Source organism: Marmota monax, unplaced genomic scaffold (assembly GCF_021218885.2).
Source record: "Marmota monax isolate L192 unplaced genomic scaffold, Marmota_monax_Labrador192_F-V1.1 WCK01_AAM20220418_F8-fsc00038, whole genome shotgun sequence".
NCBI classification, from domain to species: domain Eukaryota; kingdom Metazoa; phylum Chordata; class Mammalia; order Rodentia; family Sciuridae; genus Marmota; species Marmota monax.
In genome coordinates, this window is record NW_026692498.1 from 8,657,105 (window position 1) to 8,678,427 (window position 21,323).

General features: G+C 39.2%; 1 protein-coding gene across 3 annotated transcripts in view; it reads right to left on the minus strand.

Moving 5' to 3' along the window:
* The window catches only part of Rtn3 (reticulon 3), a 63,963-nt gene extending 44,886 nt beyond the window's left edge, over positions 1-19,077 (minus strand). Inside the window, exons 1-2 of one of the 3 annotated variants that reach the window (XM_058579538.1) lie at positions 18,729-19,077; positions 2,981-3,037 (exon numbers count right to left, since the gene is read on the minus strand). In XM_058579538.1, the coding sequence (XP_058435521.1) occupies positions 2,981-3,037; positions 18,729-18,870 (199 nt within the window). In that variant the 5' untranslated portion in view covers positions 18,871-19,077. The remainder of the gene's footprint in view (positions 1-2,980; positions 3,038-18,728) is intronic. The other 2 variants (XM_058579539.1, XM_046445456.2) reach the window with 2 other exon arrangements.
* Positions 19,078-21,323: the final 2,246 nt, after the last annotated feature.

Sequence of the window (21,323 nt, forward strand, 5' to 3'; positions counted from 1 at the left end):
GTACACCAATAATTTCCTCTTCCCTTATTTTTATTAATGCAGATTAGAAGCTCCTAGTCTTGACTACCCTAGGATATACCTAATTATCTGTCAAGGCATCTCTGCAAACAATTTAACAGGCTGACCCATAGATGGCCAATGAAATACAGCCCTATCAGGCTGATTTTCCATCATGTGTTTCTGCAGGAGAAAATGTTATTAAGAGAGACTAGAGGGCTGCGGTTGTGGCTCAGTGGTAGAGCGCTCACCTTACACGTGCGAGGCCCTGGGTTCGATCCTCAGCACCACATAAAAATAAACACATAAAACAAAGGTATTGTGTCCAACTACAACTAAAAAATAAATATTAAAGAGAGAGAGAGACAGACAGACAGACAAGAGCTGGGCATGGTGGCTCAGGAGGCGGAGGCAGGAAGATTGGGAGTTCAAAGCCAGCCTCAGCAATTTAGTGAGGCGCTAAGCAACTCAGTGAGACACTGTCTCTAAATAAAATCAAATTAGGGCTGGGGATATGGCTCAGTGGCCAAGTGCCCGAGTTCAATCCCTGGTGTGTACACACACACACACACACAACCCCTGTTTCTGATGAGGGGCAGAATCAGTCTTTGGGACAGGAGTCCCCTATGTTTCTCCTTCGTTAGCAAAGTAATAAACCTTCTTTTACCTCTTTCTCAACAAACAAACAAACAAAAAACACCCCCCACACACACACAAAAGAGACTAGATGGGAATGCTTTTAAGAATGCAGCAGTTTTAACCACCACTTTACAATAACACTATCCTGAAAATAAATTTCTGGAAGCAAAAAAGGAAGAACAATAATTGTATGCTCTTATACAAACACTAATATGCACCATAAAACTGAAGCCTACCTAAATATTGTTATGCAGTACTGGGGATTGAACCCAGGGCCTCCCACATTCTAGTCAGTGTTCTACTACTGAGCTATATCTTCAGTCCTTTTGATTTTATTGTGAGACAGTCTAAATTGACCAGGCTGGCCTTGAACTTGCCATCCTCTTTCTTGCTTTAGCCTATAGGAAGCTGGGATTACAGGTGTGGGCCACCATGACCAGGACTAAATCTTAGTTTTTAATCAGAAAAGTTCTTAAAACAAAACAAAACAAACAAACAAAAAAAACCCCCTCCATTCTACTTGAGATCATGCGTAATTTTTGTTAAGAGATTCAATTGTCTTTTTCTCTTTTTGCACTGGGGACTGAACCCAGGAGGCTTTTCCCACTGAGTTATATCTACAGACCTTTTTAATTTTGAGACAGGGTCTCCCTAAATTGTTGAGACTGGCCTCAAACTTGTGACCCTCCTGCCTCAGCCTATAGAGTTGCTGTAATTACAGGCCTGCACCACTGCAGCCAGCTTAAATTTTTAAAGTTATGCAGTCTAAATATTTCACACATTGGGTATGTTGTGTATAAGTTGCACTGTTCACTATTTAGGATATTAACTATCTCATTTCTGTATGAAAAAAGTGACATAAAACTATAATGTATTTTTAAGGATCTGAAATACAAAAGTAGAAATGTGGTTATTTTTTCAATGTATACTATGGTTTTCCCATAGTAGAATAATGTAATAACAATTTACCTAAATTACTAAATTTCTCATGAGGAAAAAAAATCCTTAAAAATATAAATCTGATCAAGTTCCAAATGTCAAGAACGAGAACTACTTTATGTTTTAGTTATTTTGTAATGTTTACAAAATCTCTACCTTTTAATGTAAATATGTTAATTTCAAAGGTCATGATTTCATACACAACTTACCTAAATTCACATAATTAGGGACATTATAAAGGTTTGGGGGTGTGTTAATGTTATCTGTTTGAATTGCAAGTAACGAACTATCTATAATTTTTCCTAAGAAGACTAGATGAGACAAAAATTTAACAAGTATAGGTTTTATCCCATTATATTTTTTTTCTTATAAGGTCAAAGTCTTCGTAATAAATAAACATCTAGACTTTACAGTTAAGAGAATTCTAGTTGGGACAATAAACTGTTTATACAGGGTTTTTTAGATCTGTCTAGTGATTTTAATTACTTTTCCTTTTTTTTTTTTTTTTTTTTTTTAAGATTTTTCCACTGACCTATATTTGGGAATCTAGTTCAACTGTACAAATGGAATAGCACTTTATTACTGGAACAAAACAAGGAAGCAGTGTTCTCTTTCTCTCTCAGGTTCTGGTGGTAGCTACTCCTAAAAACTTTGATACCCTTCCTCACAGACTGACAGATAAAGGGAGGAAAAAAAGCCATGGCTTAAATCTCTAGGACAAGAAGTCTTAATTGCCAAAAGTCAACTGATTTGTTCAATTTGGAACTAGCCTAGCTCTTGGGACAAATCCCAGAGAAATTCAGATTATGATACTCTAGTTGTTGGCATATTTGTAGGTCACACATATTTGTAGGCACACTTTTAAATTATTTTCTAAAGTCACTACTCTTTCTAAACAAGTTACATAAATAGAAATAAAAAAACTAAATGTATTCTGGGGTAGAGTGTTTTCTGAGCCACAAATTCCACAGTCAAGTTTTCAATTTTTAGGAAATATTCAAAATTACATCTAAACTTATGCTGTGTTCAGTGGTCCACCCACCCTCATTCTATCTTATCAATCTTTACAGGAAACCCATTGACAACTGTTAAATAGAAAATAGAAAGGACTGGCTTGTAATTAGTTTTGTTTGTTTGTGGTACTGGGCATTGAACCCAGGAGCATTCTACCTGTCATTTTTTAATTCTGAGATGGGGTCTCACTAAGTTGATTAGGTTGGCCAAGAATTTGTGATCCTCCCGCCTCAGCCTCCCAAGTTGCTGGGATTTACCACCATGCCCAGCTATAATAATTTTCATATAGGAATGTGGGGGCAATAGAAGACTTGTGCCTCTTATCCCCAGTTACAGCCTCTTTCTCAACATTTTTCTTTTATTAATGAACAAAAAAAGTTTACAGACTTGCCTTTAGAGGTCGAAAATAGAGATACAGGCTGAGAGGAAGAGGAAGAAACAAAGGAATCTGAAAGAAAATATACAGTATGAGAATAACAACCTCACAAAGGAATTTTCATTTTAACTTTTTTTTTGGGGGGGGGGTCAAGCATCATAATTTCATTGGGTGTAGCAAAGGCGAAAATCCAAATCTTTATTTTCAGTTACTAATTCCACTCACCTGCTAGTGATTTATTTCCAAGATGCATTTCTAAAAGTCAATCTTTTAAAGACAAACATTATCACATTCAAAGAAAGAAAAGAGGAACTTCCAGCATTTTAGAACAACCACAACCTCAAGAGCAGATAGTGCCCCTCTGTTGCTCTGCATGGAGAGGGAAAGTAGGTATTGTTTTTTTTCTTTTTTTCTGGTACTAGAGAATGAACCCAGGGGCACTTTTACCACTGAGCTACACCCCCAGGCCTTTTTGATTTTTATTTTTGAGACAGGGTCTTGCTAAGTTGCTGAGGGTCTCACTAAATTGCTGAGGCTGGCCTCAAGCTTGGGAGTCTCCTGCCTCAGTCTCCTTAGTTGCTAGGATTACAGGCATGCACCACTGCACACTTTTTATTTTGAGACAGGGTTTTGCTGAATTATTCAGGCTGACCTTAAACCTGTGATCCACCTGCCTCAGCCTCCAGAGTGTCTGGGACTACAGGTGAGTGGCTGGAATCACAGGCGTGTATCACCACTCCTGGCTGAAGGAAAGCAGGTATCTGAATACTAATTAACTATCTGCTTTTAACTATTTTCACTTGTATTTTAAGGTATCAGTTACTAATAGAAACATGTGAAACATCTAATTGGCAAATATGCAAAGTCAACCCTCAATACCTATAACAAAAACCCACAATCCAATAGAAAAACATGAGAAGTTATACTCCTTTAATTTGGCAACAGAAGTCAAAATTTAAAATACACATATCCTCCCCACTTCCTCATTTCAAGCACATATTCTTCTTCTTCTTTTTTTTTTTTTTTTGGTACTGGGGATTACAACCCCCAGGGTGCTTAACCACTGAGTCACATCCCCAGCTCTTTTTAATATTTTATTTAAAGACAGAGTCTCACCGAGTTGCTTAGGGCCTTGCTAAATTGCTGAGGCTGGCTTTGAACTCTTGATCCTCCTGCCTCAGCCTCCCAAGCCACTGGGATTCTATACCTGCACCAGCACACCCAGCTCAAGGACATTTTTAAATTAATTAATTAATTTATTTTTTAAGGTATAGATGGTCAGAACATAGTTATTTATTTATTTGATGTGGTGCTGAGGATCAATGAACAGAATTTTATTTGTTTATTTATTTATTTATTGTGGTGCTGAGGATCAAACCCAGGGCCTTGCAAGTTAGGAAGAGTGCTCTACCGCTGAGCTACAACCCCAGCCCAAGCACATATTCTTTTAACTCAGCAATTATACTTCTAGGAATCCATCCTACAGACTTATTTGTATACATATACAAGAACATGTGTGTGAATATTTATTCATAAGAGCACTAGGTATAAGTACAAAAAATAATCTCTATGACTACCAATAGAAGACTAGTTAGAAAGTTAAACCTAGCCAAGGAACAGTTATCACATGCCTGGAATTACAGGCATGGGAAGCTGTAGATCTTAAATTCTTAAATTCTAGACCAGCTCGGGCAACTTAGGAGGGCCATCTCAAAACTAAACTTTAAAAAAATGATCAGGAATGTAGCTCAGTGGAAAAGTAATTAAGTACAAAGTTCTGGGTTCAATCCTTAGTACAGGACGGGTGGAGAATAAAGAAAAAAAGAGAAAGAACGAACAAGTTACAGCTATACATGTTGATATAGTCTGTATTTTACATTTAGAAAGCAAAGCAAAGTGCAACAGTGAATTCAGTGTGACCCCATGTGGTCAATGAAAACAAAAGGGAGCCAGGTGGATTGGGAGGCTGAGGCAAGAGGATCATGAGTTCAAAGCCAGCATCAGCAAAAGCAAGGCCCTAAGCAACTCAGTGAGTCAGTGTCTCTAAATAAAATATAAAAATGGGCAGGGGATGTGGCTCAGTAGTTGAGTGCCTCTGAGTTCAATCCCCGGTAACCCTTCCACCCCATCCCAAGGGACTAATGTAAGGGATTGGAACATCTGGGATAGGAGGGAGATTTGTTTTTCAATATAATCTTTGGCTCTTAAGAAAACATGACCCTTTCAATAAAAATGGAAAGAAATTAATAAAAATAGCTATGTGAAAAACTCCAAATATGCCCCTAAATATATGGCACTTTATATATTAACTCCCTTTTTTTTTCTTTTTGGTATCACGGATTGAACCCAGGGGCACTTAACCACTGAGTCACATCCCCAGCCATTTTTATGTTTTATTTAGAGACAGGGTCTTGCTAAATTTGCTGGGGCTAGCTTTGAACTCATGATCCTCCTGCCCCAACCTCCTTAGTGGCTGGGATTACAGGCATAAAACACCATGCCCATTTACCTCTCTTTTTTTCTTTGCAATTACAAAAAACTTTTTCACAAATACTAGAAACATACTTAAAACTAGCCAGGTCAAACATCTGTAAACCCAGCAATTTGAGGGGCTGAGGCAGGAGGATTGCAAGTTCAAGGCTAGCCTAAGTAATTAGCAAGACCCTGTCTCAAATAAAAACATAAAAAAGACTGAGGCTATATCTCAGCAGTAGAGCTCCCTGGATTCAATCCTCAGCACCAAAGTTTAAAAAAGTAAATAAAGAAAAAAAGAAAAGAGAAAAAATACTCAAAAATAGAAGACTGGTTTCTTTAAGGACTGAGCCAGAGCTGTATCTATAAGTATTAATTTAGTAAAACTATTCAGTAGTAATGGATACAGAGAATATTAACATCGAGGCAGAATTTAGTGGCTATCAAGCAGTAACTCAACAACTAGAGATCAGAATTTAAAAATTCACTGCTTTTAAGTTATCTTAAAATGAAGCATAACATTTATGTTAAAAAGCAGTCCTTTTCTTCTTAAAAAGAAGTACATTTACCCCTCTAATGTTTCCAGATGAGTTCATTTCCATATGCATTTACTATCAACATTAAATCTCCACCAACTAATGAGTTTAACAAACTCAAAAAACAAAAAACTGAACAAACCTGAAAAACCAAATGCTTTAGGTAACCAATGCCAAGAAAGATCCTACGAACTTGCCAGCTGTCTACCTTTGCACTTCCACCTAAACACCTCCTCCTAATGGAAAATTTCAACATGCCAATTTTTATGCACAGCCTCTGTTCTGATAGAGAACACAGATAATCAGTAGTTTGTACCAACATGTCATGAGATTTCTAACTTACAAAATCACACAGGGAAGTAACTTCAGAAGGGTGATCTTAATCCTGAAATGCTAATAATGAAATCGTTTTCTATAAGCAGCTAAAGCCAGGCACTGCAAAATATTGCTCAAAAGTAGCTGAAAAAGAAATATAAACCGGTAAGACTATGATGATTATGGGAACACAGCAGAGGCAGCCACTAGGGTAAAATTAAGATTGCTTCAGAAGACGTGGTAACCTTGGTCTTAAAGGACATTCAGCAGGTGAACGAGGCAAAGGAAGACATTCTGGAGACAGAACTGGCCACATTCCAAATGGCTTTAAGTGTCATCTAATGAAATCTGGATTACATCCTTTGTGCAGTGAGAAATCACTAAATGTCTTTAGGTAAAGAAATGACATGATAGCATGTTTTAAAAAGAACTAAGCATGAACTGAACTAAAAAATGACTGCATAAACTTGTCAAGAGATGTCGACTTAAGCTAAAATTGTGAGGATGGAAATGAGGGGGCAGATTTGACAAGAAAGAATGGACAGGACCTGGAATCATCTGACTGGGAGCTGGAGACTGGAGACGTAACAAAGAGGGACTAAAAGAAATGCCACTAGAATGATTGCCTTATATTATCAATTTTCAATAAAAGAGAAGTTAAGGCAGATTAAAGTGAAAACAGTTGAATGGGCAGTTCAACAAGGGGGATGGTCTCAGGAGATTACTGGATAAAGGCTGCAGATAGGTATCTGGGAGTTAACATTTATGTGATCATTGACACCACTGGAATGAGATTTGCCTCGGGAGAATAAGAGAAGTTAGGAGTTTATGGTTTGGATTTGAATGTCCCCCAAAGGCTTGGTCCCCAGCTGTTGGTACTACTGGGATGTGAGGGAAACTTTAGGAGGTCAGTCACTGGGTGCATGCCCTTAAAGTGTACATATCTTATCCCTGGCTTTTTTCTTTCTCTCTGCCACTGGGTGAGCAACTTGCTCTGCCAAGCCCATGATGTTCTGCCTCACCACAGGCCCAGAAACAATGAAGCCAAGTACATGTAAAACCTCTGAATCTGTGAGCCAAATTAAAATTTTCCTCCTCTAAGTTGATTTTCTCAGTATTTTGTCATAGTAACAAAAAGCTAACTAACACACAAAGGAATCTTAAGATACACCAATATTTAAAGGGGAATAAGAAAGAAGGTGAAGGAGACCAAAATGAACTGATACAGGAGGAAAATGGTGTCACTTGGAGAATGCTTTAAAGAGTAGCTAGCAGAGGCGAAGATACTGAATGGTCAAATTAAGACAATTTTAAAAAGAGTCACATGAATTAAGCAATCAGGCAATTTGGCATCGATAACTCTATAGTTAGAGTGACTAAGGGGTGGGCGCAAACACTGAGACTGGGGAATAAATGAAAGTTTAAAAATCACCAATAGGGCTTGGTATGGTGGTGTACATGCCTGTAATCCCAGTGACTACGGGAGGCTGACATAGGAGGATCCCAAGTTCAAGACCAGCTTCAGCAACTTAGTCTCAATCCTGTCTCAAAGTAAAACATTTAAAAAGAGAAAAAAGCGTTAGGAATATGGCTCAGTAGTTAAGTGCCCCTGGGTTCAATCCCTGTTACCAAAACCAAAAAAACAGCCAAAGGGCCAGGGCCATGTGCACTGGCATACACCTATAATCTCAGCTATTTGGAAGAGTTAAGCTCCACCTCCTTGAGAAAGGAGAATCTATATAAACTGGCAGGTTGGTATTTATTTATTTATTTATTTATAGTTAACATAATTACTAAAAGATAGACTACTTGGTAATGTTTTTAGTTCTCTAGAAACAATAAAACTAGATATGATTTATTATTCAATTAAATAAATTCAATTTATTTGTTGTCAGAAATAAATGACAACCTGATTGGAACACCTCAGGGTTAAGAAGCATCTTACATATCTTTCATATAGCACAGAGTCCGATGGCCAGCATACAGTGGACACAGAATGGAGGCATGAACATTCACAGATGCTAAAATTTAGCTTGTTATTTCACAATAGACTCTGGGCAGTGACTAGACATTAGTTCTACTACTGTAGCAATTACTAACGCAATAGATCCCTCTGGCATAAGTCAAAATGGTGTTCACAACCAACAGGTCCACTCTTCTGTTACAACACTAAAAAAAAGTTGGACATTTTTCTCTGTACCACTTGTTTGGAGTGAACGTATATGCATCTAACAGGAATAACAAACAGAACTCTTGTTGCAAAGAAACAAAATTAGAAAGTCTGATAGAAACAAAATGGATTGTGTAAATGGGAAATAGGTTACAAAATATTTTAACACTCCAACCTCATTTTTTTTTTTCAACCTTGTTTTTTTTAATTGGTGCTGGGGTGAACCCAGGGCCCCTGCGCTTGGGCCCTCCTGCTGAGCTAACCTCCAGCTCCTCATCCCAAACTCTTGAGTCCTCATTTGCTTCTAGGAATGTTTTCCCCCTTTCCAAATATGTCTAAGGTGTATCAAATCAGATCCTTATTTTGTTAGGAATAAAACTGAAATTCAAGTTAATTTTAACATATTTTTAAATTCTAGCATATCAGACTGGCCTAACCATTAAGTCCTTAGGGGAGGTAAGTCTCCAATATGACAATCCAAACAATCATGAAAAGATGTTTTCTGTATTAAAGATGTTTATAGAGGGGCTGGTAGTGTAGTTCAATGACAGAATGCCTGCCTAGCATGCATAAGACCCTGGGTTCAATCCCCACACCACCAACAAAAAAAGACTGGTGCATACCTGTAACCCCAGCGACTTGGGAGGGCGAGGCAGGAGAACCTCAAGTTCAAAGCCAGCCTCAGCAACTTAGTGAGGCCCTAAGTACCTTACCAGCCAGACCCTGTCTGTGGCTCAGTAGTAAAGCACCCCTGAGTTCATTCAACCCCTAATACAAAACAAGCAAACAAAAAATCAATCTTCAATCTTAAAAGACAGACATATTTATTAACAAGAAAACTCTCTTCTCAGCACTTAGCTGGATACATTAATTCTTTAAGGTCTTAAGGAAATTGTTAACTAAAAGCTTTTATGCAAAATTTATTTTTCAAAAACTAAATGTTCTTTTTTTTAACTTTTAAAAAATTTGTTCTTTTTAGATATACATAACAGTAGAGTGTATTTTGACATATTGCACATACATGGAATATAACTTATTCCAATTAGGATCCCATTCTGTGGTTGTACATGATGTGGAGTTTCACTGGTGGTGTATTCATACATGAACATAGGAAAGTTATGTCCAATTCATTCTACTGTCTTTCCTATTCCCACCCCCACTTTTCCTTCATTCCCCCCCCAACACTTTATCTAATCTACTGAACTTCTATTCTCTCCCTGCCCCACCTTTGTTGTGAGAACATTAGACCTTTGGTTTTTTGGGATTGGCTTATTTCATTTAGCACAACAGTCTCCAGATCTATCCATTTACTGGCATTAAATGTTCTTTAACTGAGGTTTACGAATGACTTTCACAGTGGTTCATGAAGCTTATGTAAGTTTATATAATACTATGTATATGAATATTTTTCTAGTAAGAACTTTTCCATTCATTTGTTCATTCCATAAAACATTTATATAGCTCAGTTGATAAAGAGTATTTGGCTCGCATGCATAAGGCTCTAGGTTCAATCGCCAGCACCATCAAAAAAAGAAAAATAAGTATCTGAGGGCCTGCTTTGTGTCAGATACTGTTCAACCATAGGTGCAGTGAATAAAACAGCAACATTTGGCACTCTGATGAAACATATTCTAGTAGGAAAGACAGACAATAAACAAATAAGTCAAATACAGTAAGACAGATTATGATGCATGATAAGAAAAATAAAGCAGGGAGGCCTGTAAGGTATTTTTGTTTCCTCTACAATTTAGTTAGGGTAATGTATGGTTTGAATAAGAGGTATTACCCCAAAGCCCCTGCAGAAATATTCAGAGCTGAAATGATTAGATTATGATAGCTGTAACTGAATTAGTCCCTCCTAGTTTGAATGGACTGACAGCGAAAACTGCAGGCAGGGAGAGCATGGTTGGAGGAGGTACATCACCGGGTCTGTATCTGAGGTCCCTTCCTCCAACACCTGCTTCCTTGATGCCATGAGGGGAGCAGCTTCTGTCCACTACATCCTTATTGCATGGTAGGCTGCCTCACTGTGGGCCCAGAGGAATGGACTGGCCATCTATGGACTGAGACTTCTGAAACTGTGAGCTCCAAATAAACTTTTCCTCCTCTAAGTTGTTCTTGTAGGGCATTTCAGTCAGTGATAAAAAGCTACTAAAACAAGTAGCTACGCAAAGACCTAAAGGAGGTGAGGGGATAATATTGGTGTCTTTCTGTTCAGCTGCTATAACAAAACACCCTAAATCTGCTGGTTCATAAACAGAATTCTATTTCTCTCAGTTCTGGAGGCTGTAAAGCCCAAGATCACGGTGCAGGCATAGATTCAGTATCTGGTAAAGGGACTTTTCCTGTTCATATGTAGTGGGTGCCTTCTTGCTATATTCTCACATGACAGAAGGGGCGAACTCACTCTCTGGGGTCTTTATTATAAGCACACTTATCCTCAGCACCACATAAAAATAAATAAATAAAATAAAGATATTGTGTTCAACTACAACTAAAAAATAAATATATTTTTTTAAAAAATGCAGTTAACTGGAATGGGGGAACAGCATTCCAGATAAACAAGTAAGTCCCTGAAGTAAGAGGCATTTCTGGTATGAAGAAAAACATGGAGACCAATGTAACCAAAGCCAGGTGAGTAAGGGAAAATTAGGGTCAGATTATGCTATAATAAGCCCTATGAGGATTCTTCTATTTACTGGAATGTGACAGGAAGCCACTGGAGCATTCTGCCCACAAGTGACATGATCTGACTTAAATTTTCACCGATTTATATCAGCTACCACATAGAGAACAGACTGAGAGCAAGGAAGAAAGTACAAAGGCCAGTTAGACAGTAATTGGAGTTACTCAAGAGAGCTGTCATCGTCTGGACCAGGGTGGTAGTCATGGAGGTGAAGGGAACTGGTCAGACTTTGGATATATTTTGAAGTAAACTTAATAGCATTTGCTGATAACTGTATGTGGGTCAAGGATTTGGGCAAAAGATGAACAGGGTGGAATGGCCATTTACTAAGATGAAAATGACTGTAAGAATAGATTTAAAAGGAAAAATCAGAAATTCAGGTTGAATGCTGAAATGCCTAGTAGACTTTGGGACTGAAATGCCTAGTAGACTTTGGGGCTGAAGATAAAAATTTGAAAGGCGTCAATTTAAAGTGGTACTTTAAACAACAAGGCTGAGTGTCATAAATAAAAATTATGTGAAATGAGTCCTGAGCACTCTAATGTCTATAGGTTGCAAAGATAAAAAAAAAAAGAATTAGCAATATGAAATCTCTACAATAGGAAATCCATAGAGTCAGAAAGATTAATGGTGGCCAATGGAAAAGGGGAGCGAGAAATGGGGAGTAACTCATAACTCATATGAAGAATAAGGAAATGTTCTGGAATTAAATAGGCATGATGGTCAACCTTGTGCGTAAATTAAAAACCACTTTAAAATGGTGAATCTTGTGTTATGTGAAAAAGGCCTAGCAGGGAAACAGAAGAGGAGGAGCCAATGAAAGAGAATGTGTAGGGTCATGGAAGATAAATGACAAAGGTATTTTAGGAAGGAAGGATGATCAGTTATGCTAAAGGTATTGAGAGGACACTCGACTGGGAAGTGACCACTGGCTTTAACAATGTGGAAAATAACTGGCAAACTTGACCAGAGAAGTTTCTACAGAGCAGTAAAGCAAAATTAGGCCCTGGCTTAGGAACCATGGAACCAAAAATTAAGTTAAATTTTTATGTTAAACTGATCACTGAATTGAAGGGGTGACTGATAACTAACTTCCTCCATATAATGTCAACTGGAACTACAAACTATATACAATATTAAAAAAAAAAAAATTCTTCCTGAAGTTGCAACATGTAAGAGTAACACATCTTACATAAGTCATAGATATGTAGTAAAAGACTTCAATGATGCAATCACAAGCAATACCGATTACGGCTAAACTTATTAAAGTACACATCTCTTTTGATATATCAATAATACTTCCTATGATCCCAAATAACTAGAATTAGTAACCCTTACAAATGAATAAAAAGTAAGCCAGTTTTCCTGGGCAACTTCTAAATGAGCTGATTACATAAAATATCAACTTGATAATTTTTATCAAAAAAGTTTTACTATTGAAAACAATATATTTTCTAAAAGTCTGTATATTTTAGGAGACTAAACACATAACAATAAAACTGAATACAATCCATAAGTTAAGTACATACAATTAATAAGTACATTAATTAGTAATCTTCAATTACTAACATTACAAAACTTATTTGGGACCTCTGTAACTCTGGTCAGAATTGGAAAAACTAAGTTCTAGGACTATAGCTGATCTAAAGAGAAGTGTCCTTCTACAGAACAAACTAACTCTTGGCTCAAACAAAACTGGAAAGCTTAACTTTCCCCTTTCCTTTATGACACGTCACGGATCCCTTTACTACCAGACTTATCTCAAGTGCTTGTGTACAGAATTAGACAGGTGACTCCTATGTCAAGTCAAACATATAATTCCTCACAGCAGAATTTTTTTTAAAAAGCATACTACATTGTTTTCATACCATCTCTAAAATATTAAAACAAAAATAAAAACACTGATGCTATTATCAGCAACTTCATAACAACTCCCCTGGAGATGTCAAATAAGGCTTAAGGTGCACCTGTTAAATACATTGGCAACTAGATGTTTAATCTGATAAGAGTGGTTAAATTACTTGAGAACTTGATTATAAAGTTCTGAAAAGGAAATTTTTATTTCTGGGGAATAAAAATAATCAAGTCAGGGACATTTGTAGACCATACTGACATGACCATTTTTGCTGTCTCTTGTACTCCGGCTTCCACACCAACGGACATTTTATAATATATCATAACTACACTTATTATGGTCAGAATGCTACCAAAAATATTTAGGTATATCGCTGTCATGACAAGCCACTTAGGAAACGTCTTAGCTCCTTCCTCTACCTTGTTAACAGGTGACTTAAATGGAAGGGGTTGGCAGTTCTATGATATCAATGTGAGGAATCAGAAGCTGAAACAACTCACTCACTTGGGGGATGAGAAAAAGGTGTAAGAATCTCTTATAGTGAGGAAGATTTGTAATTTCTCACTTGTAATTCAACTGTTATTCTGTATTTATGTGAAAGTAGTTTTAACTTGCAAATATGTCAAATATTACGTATTGTTACTTAATAAGTCAGAATTTAAAGGTGCACAGCAAATCTGTCACAATGCTGATCTGTATTTTATTCCTTTATATTAACATCATTATCATCATTTGCTACTGGGAATTAAACCCAGGAGTGCTCTACCACTGAGCTATACCTCTAGTCTTTTTATTTTTTATTTTGGTATCATAAGTAACTGAGACTGGCCTGGAACTTGCAATCTTCCTGCCTCAACTTCCCAAGTAGCTGGGATTACAGGCCTGTACCACCACACCTAGCTAATGCTAGTTATTTACTAAGCATTTGTATGGTCAAAAGTCCTTTACATGTGTTTAATTTTCATAACAACTATTATCCTCATTAGATACTATTACTGTCATTTTAAAATTAAGGAAACAGAAGCTCCGGATTTGCACAAGGTCACACAATAAAGAAACAAGGAGGTTTGAAATATTGGTGTCCCTGGAGCTCATATGATTGTCACCATAAAATACTGCCACTGATAGTCTGACACGAGTACAAAACACAGATGATGCCCATGTGGGACAGATCAGACTCCTTTTAATTTAAGTGTTAAGACTGAAAATACAAACTACAAAGTGTAAAAATGATGCCATAAAAAACACAGAATGTGTTTGAAGAGGAAAAAACTGTTTAAAGAAACCCCCCCCATTTTTTAATTGCCCAATTTACTTTGAGGTAATTTCCACAAGCAGATAAATGAAATGTAGCTTTATTTTGGCATCAATGTTGCTAGGAATGTAGTAGCTCAGTGATAGAGCACTTGCCTAGCATTCATGAGGCCCTTGGTTTGATCCACAAAAGAAAATAACTATAATTTCCATGTTAGATAAACAATAGACACTTAAAAAAAATTCAGATAATAGACATGTATCTAGACTTGATGTCTAATAAGGGCAACCCTCTTTCTAAAAAGAAAACACTAAATATTTCAGTCTCTCTTATCTGAACCTCAAATTTCTGCCTTTGAAGTCTTTGGTTTCTTTAAAGGCAGCAATCAGGGGCATCCTGGCCCGGATCTCCTTCTCTAAGCGTACTACACTGGTGGGTGCAAGGTACCATACCAGAAAATGCCATCAATCATTTTCCAAATATATGTAGAAACAAGTACTTCTAAAATACATTATTGGAAGATCAGTTAAGATAAAATTGTTTTCTGCAGGACACCAAGTGATCACTTACCACCTTTTACTCAAACCAAAAGAAGCTTAATAAAAGAACATGAAGCAGGGCTGAGGATGTAACTCAGGGGTGGAACGCTTAACCTAGTGTGTGCAAAGCCCTGGGTTCAATCTCCAGTACCAAAACAAAGAATAGCAACAACAACAACAACAACAAAAAAGAAGAAACTGACAGCCATGCTTATAGATTTTTTTTAAACCACCAAGGTAGATTTTTTTTTTTTTTTAATATTTATTTTTTAGTTCTCGGCGGACACAACATCTTTGTATGTGGTGCTGAGGATCGAACCCGGGACGCATGCATGCCAGGCGAGCACGCTACCGCTTGAGCCACATCCCCAGCCCCAAGGTAGATTATTTTAAAAGCAAACTTTATCTTATTTTCATTATGGCAAGTCTGAGATATTTCCTCTGTGAGATGGAGATAACTTTGGATAAGGAAGAAGGGTTTTTGCAATTAAGTGATAACTTATGTAAACTTTTATATTGAAGTAGTGACCTGACAAATGAAGATCTTGCATTGAGCACACCAAAATTGTTCTAATGCTTTATAGATAATATTAATATATTTGTTTAAGATTATCTTAAGGTAATCTTAAAAAGTTTAAGATTATCTTCTTATTTTTCAGGTTTTCCTTTCCAGCTCATAAGTTTGATGATTTATTGAACAAAAACTGATCAAGTACTACTACATTAGTGACAAAATGTCTACAGCAGATCTAAGATATACAAATTCTGTAATAAAGTTTTTTTAAGAAACAACTGGTGGGGCTGTGGTTGTGGCTCAGTGGTAGAGTGCTAGCCTAGCATGCACGAGGCGCTGAGTTCGATCCTCAGCACCACATAAATGTAAAATAAAGATATTGTGTCCACCTAAAACTTAAGAATAAATATTAAAACAACAACAACAAAAAAAAAAAAAACCTGATGATGGGCTGGGGTTGTGTTGCTCAATAGTATAGCACCCGCCTAGCACTTGTGAGGCCTGGGTTTGATCCTCAGCACCACATAAAAATAAATAAGATAAAGGTATTGTGTCCAACTACAACTAAAAAATAAATATTAAAAAAAGGGGAAATAATTAGTGAGTACTGAGGCATTTAATACTATTAGGAAAATGTAATACAAACCCATGAACTTAGAATGCCACTTCAGAATATAAATTCCACTATTTTCAGCAAAATGCCTGATTTCACTATCTTCTCTACTGTTATAAAGAAGGGAATAAAAAATAAGGTAGGCTGGGTACGGTGGCACACACCTGTAATCCCAGCAGCTCGGGGAGGCTGAGACAGGAGGATTGAGAGTTCAAAGCTAGCCTCAGCAACGGCAAGGCACTAAGTAACTCAGTGAGACCCTGTCTCTAACAAGATACAAAAATTGGGCTGGGGATGTGCTTCAGTGGTTGAATGCTCCTGAGTTTAATCCCTGGTTACCCAGCCCCCCAAATAAGATAAAGTCAATACTCAATAAAAATTGTGACTAGGGTAAATAACATCAGAAATCTAAACTAACCAGAACTATTCTATGTTATATCATTAAATTTGTATTGCCAGCCTGGTGTGGTGATGCATGCCTATTCCCAGCTATTTGGGTGGCTAAGGCAGAAGGATTGCAAGTTCTAGGCCAGTGTGAGTAACTGAATGGGACTCTATCTCAAAATAAAAATTAAAATAGGGCTGGGGAGGTAGCTCAGTAGCAGAGCGTCCCTGAGTTCAATCCCCAATATGGCAAAATAAATAAATCAACAAAAAAATAAAACAAAATACATTGTGCATTGCAAATTAGAGTCCACATATATGAATACATATATGTGTGTAGTTGTAGATGAACACAATATCTTTATTTGTTTATTTTTATGTGGTGCTGAAGATGAAATCCAGTGCCTCATAAGTGCTAGGGAAGCACTCTACCACTGAGCCAAACCCCAGCCCCCAGGGTCTGCTTTTTGGTGGTGGTGTGTTTGTGTCTGTAAATAAAATATTTTTTTGCTTTACTGGCCCAGGTCTTTCATAACAGTGTATTAAAAGAATAAAAAAGTTGACTTTCAAATGCTTTCCCCATGTGGCTCTACATGTTGGAACACAATTTTAATAGCCTGCCTGCTAACTAGAATGACTCCTCAATATTTAACATCCATTTTCTCTTGAGCACAAAAGGTCATTTCGTAAAACACAGGTCTGAGTCAAAAACTGAAAATCAAGAATAAGCAAAAGGTACCCACAAAAGGGCCAATCAAAGGGGGCTGGGGTTCAGGCTCAGTGGTAGAACTCTTGCCTAGCATGTGTGAGGCACTGAGTTTGATCCTCAGCACCACATAAAAAAATAAATAAACAAAATACAGGTATTGTGTCCATCTACAACTAAAAAAGAAATTCTTAAAAAAAAAAAAAAAAGGCCAACCAAATCATAAGCAGTGACAAGTGATTAATGCCAAAAGACCAAGTTGCTAAGTTATAAGGAAACTGCTATTCATTTGGACCTTATCCCAGAACACAAAAATCTGGAGGAGAAACGCTGGCGGTTTAAAGAGAACAAGAATTCCAAATCTGCTGGCTCATTCCTTTATCTACAGAAGCCTCTGATACTGTTTCTATGCAAATGACCATAACCTCGCTGGAAAATTTGTGGCACTTCAATTCTCTCTTAAACAGGTGGAAATCCATTGTTAGGAAAACGCCTAGAGAATATCAGAAAGGACCAACCTGAGAATCTGCCAAAGGAGACAATGAAGCATTTTAAAATCTCTCAAAAATTCTTCCTCTGGCAACGCCCCTCCCCTCTTTTCTCCCTTTAAGAACCTCCACCTGCCCGTGGTGCATATTCTTCAAGAAGACATCTGCACTGCAGATCTCTGCACGAGGCCAGCCAGCTCCCATCAGCAGGCAGACGCGGATACAATGGAAACTAAAGGAGGCCTGCAGTTTCCCTTCTAGTCCTTCAGAGATGGGAGGAGAAGGGGGTTCAACCAGCCCCTGCTTTGTCTGAATTTTCTCCCCTCCCCCCTTTCTGCAGTACACATCCTCTTTTGTCATACTGCGATCAATAACAGCCCAGAGAAAATCTGAAATCAAAACATGTTGATGGCTTGGCATGACTCTATTTATTATTTTCTAGAATATAAACGACTGATTGCGCGTCCCTACCCCCACGCCACGCCAGTGAAGAGCCGGCTGTGTTGCAGAGGCAGCCACGGATCCATCTTGGACCATCAGAAGCTCCCTCCCAAATCTTCCCAGAGCTATTCTCATCACGCCTCCTCTACCTTGGAGTCTCAGAAAAACCAGGCCTTTACGTAGAGTCCAGTCGAAAGCAGTAAAGAAAACGGGCTACAACGCTTCCATTAAACTTCCCCATCCTCCCCAGGGGCAAACAAAAATATTTTTTTTGGAAGACTATCAGGCACGTCTGATTATGTCAACACCTGACTGCAAACCTGCAATGCAACCCTTTCGCCACCATCCCTCAAAATCATAAAGAACCATTTCTCCCAAGACCCACCTGCCCCAATCCTCTCAACCTCGCTAATCTTACTCCTCGGAATCACCCCGGTCCAGCGGGTGGCTCTGGCCTCCTCCAACACGGCCCAAGCCCCACCTGAGCGATCGTCCGTTTCATCCCAACCTCGCGGGGCGGCTGTTTCCCCACCTGCCGGGTCTCGGCGTGAACGCCCACTCTCCAGACCTTCTTCCCGCCCCCAACCTGTTTTCCTCACACCCCGTTATTTCCTCACCGCCCGAAAGACCTTTCGCTCCCCTCCCCCTTTGCCCATTTTCCAAACGTTCGTCCCCCGGGATTGAAGCCACCAGCAGCCGAGTGTAACTCGTCCTCCCCGGTCGCTCCCGAAAGCCCCCGGCCCCAGCTCCCTTTCGTCCCCAGGGCGGGGGCTTCCCCGCACGCCTCACCCGCACAAGAGGAGCCGCAGCTTTTCGCCCCCAGGGCGGGGCTGGTTCCCGGGCTCCCGCCACCGCCGGCCGCGGACGGATCGGCCCCGGAGGACGACGAGGAGATGGACGGGGACTGAGTGGCCGCCGACGACTCCGCCATGGCTACGCGAGCAAGGGCGGGAGAGGGGTGAAGAGAGACGTGGGGCGGGAGAGAGGGAGGGGAAATAGAATAAGTAGGCAGCAGGCTCTCCGAAGTCCCTTCGCTCAGCCTGTTCCGAGGACAGACTCCGACAGACTGACTGACTGACACAGCCGAGCGCAACGAGAGGGAGAGCGAGCACGCATGCGCACAAAGAACTATAGAACGCGCGGCGGGGGCGAGAGGCAGCTGCGGAGGCGCGCAGCGGAGCAGTGCGCAGGCGCAAGAACTGTCCCTCCGCGCTCCAAAAGGAAGGAGAGGTAAAACCGACCTCGCGCCAAGCCTCAAGCGGCTGGGGTGGGGAGCGCCTCTAGGGGACGGGACGCAAGAGGCGTGGTCAATCATCAAGCCACGCCCACCACTGCGGTCCTAGGCGTTGGCGGGGACGCTGCGGGGTAGAATTTTTTCACGGCTCTTTATGTGAATGTTTTCGACTGGATGGATTATGTATTTTTATAATAGATATTTCTTTATGCTTCCAGTAGCTGGAAACGATCTTTCCCATAAATTCCCGGAGGCTGATATCTTTTGTGTGATGCATTCCCCCTTAGAATCTGAAGTGAAAACCGCAGGGTAGAGAAGGCCCACTCTGCAAGGTGCTTTATGAATTTCTCTGAATATGTCGTAATATCGCCTCACTGTGAGACACAGACAGCCTCATGGTCTCGCTTTTAGTAGGTGGAAAAAGATGTTATACAGAAGAAAAAACTACTATTCATTCTAATCACATTGCCGTGCAGTCACAGACCCTGCTTCATATTCTTGCCTTGTTGCTGTTCTTGTCCACCTTGAGTCTTAAGGTTGTCTCTTCCTCTAAATAAGCTCTAAGATAGAGAAAACGTATTTTGGAGAAGAAAAAGCTGAACTCATGAAGATAGAAAAGCAAGGAGATAACATCCTGGATGTGATTCTAAGGGACCGGGAGTGGGAAGGTGTTACAAAATGTGTTATTAAAATTTAAGAATACGGCACAAATACGCATAATTTTATTCGTAACCGAAAAAGGGTCCTTAGCAGAAATGTATTTGAAACCAAATATCCAATTATCTTGGATTTGGGTTTTTTTTTTTTTCCGGGTTCTCCTGGGTTGGCTTGTCAAATTCAAAGCTATCTCCCTACATCTTTAAAAATATTTTAAAGGTGCATAACCTTTTAAAAAGGGGAATGTATCCTGGAAATAATGAAAGCCAAGGTTGTAGCCTTTGCTATTGCTAAAGCAGCGATCGATGACCCAAAGTGCAATTGCAGGTTCAGCAAATCCTATAAAGATGCAACCTCATGAGTGGGGAGGTTGTCAGCCAGGCTGCTGCGGAGGGGAAAAAGCAGTCTGACCAGTGGAAATCTTTTAGAACACAGGCTGTGCACTACATCTGCCCTTGACAGTTTTTAAAGTCACAAAGCCCAGAAAGTGGGGTGGAAAGAAAAAAAGGAAGAAAGAAAACAACAAGAACATCCAAGTGGTTGCAATGCTTTGAGGAAGGCACAGAAGAATATGTCCCAAAATAACTTCCTGACAAATATCTTACCCTGGTGCTCACAGCATCAGCTGATGATGCAGCAGACTGTCCATAGATGGTAAAGGGAAATAGAAGCCAATGTGATATCCAAGCCAATTATCTACCTATGCTGACAAATGCATAAGTTTTAAAAATATTTTATTAAGTGTTAGGAAATTATGCTAATACCTAACCCTGACAGTACTTGCTAGAAACTGGGGCTCCTAGGTGGATAGGAATCTCATTCCTGATAGTCATAATAGAAAATAATCTATCTCATCAATTCATTTCTCCCCTCTGAAGGAGTTCCCTAACTACCATTAGGGACAGGGGCCTCTACCACTCTGGCTACTTCAAGTTGGAAAGGGGCATTAGGAGATGCCTGTCAGGGTCCTTTATATAGGTATATCTAAGGGGCCCTGATAGATGAGAGATTTTATTTTGGATTTTTATCTGTAGGGCCAGAGGTCTATGGTGGCAGTGAAGTGAGATACAGGGCAGGGATCATATAGAGTTGCAGGATCCTTAGAGAAGTCCTGTCATTCTCTGGGTTCTGGCTGACCTTAGAGGGCAAGGGCCAAATATTGGCTGCTTTTTCCTCAGCCCTTTTACTTCCTTGATTTAGGTCTCCAAGGTTTGGTTTCAAATATCCAGCAGACCAGTTCCACCAGTCTTAAAGTAGGAGTAATAGGTTTTAACTTTGAAGTTTATAATTTTACAGTTACTCTTTCTGTTGAGTTAGGGTGAGTTTCAGTGCTAGAAGTCAGCATTATATCCTATCTGTCCTGGAGATGATGGCTTGTTGGTCTTAACTTGGGTTGTTTTATTAGAAGTAGTCTCTCTCTCCCTTTTTTTTTAGTTGTCAATGGACTTTTATTTATTTATATGTGGTGTCTCACACATGCTAGGTAAGCGCTC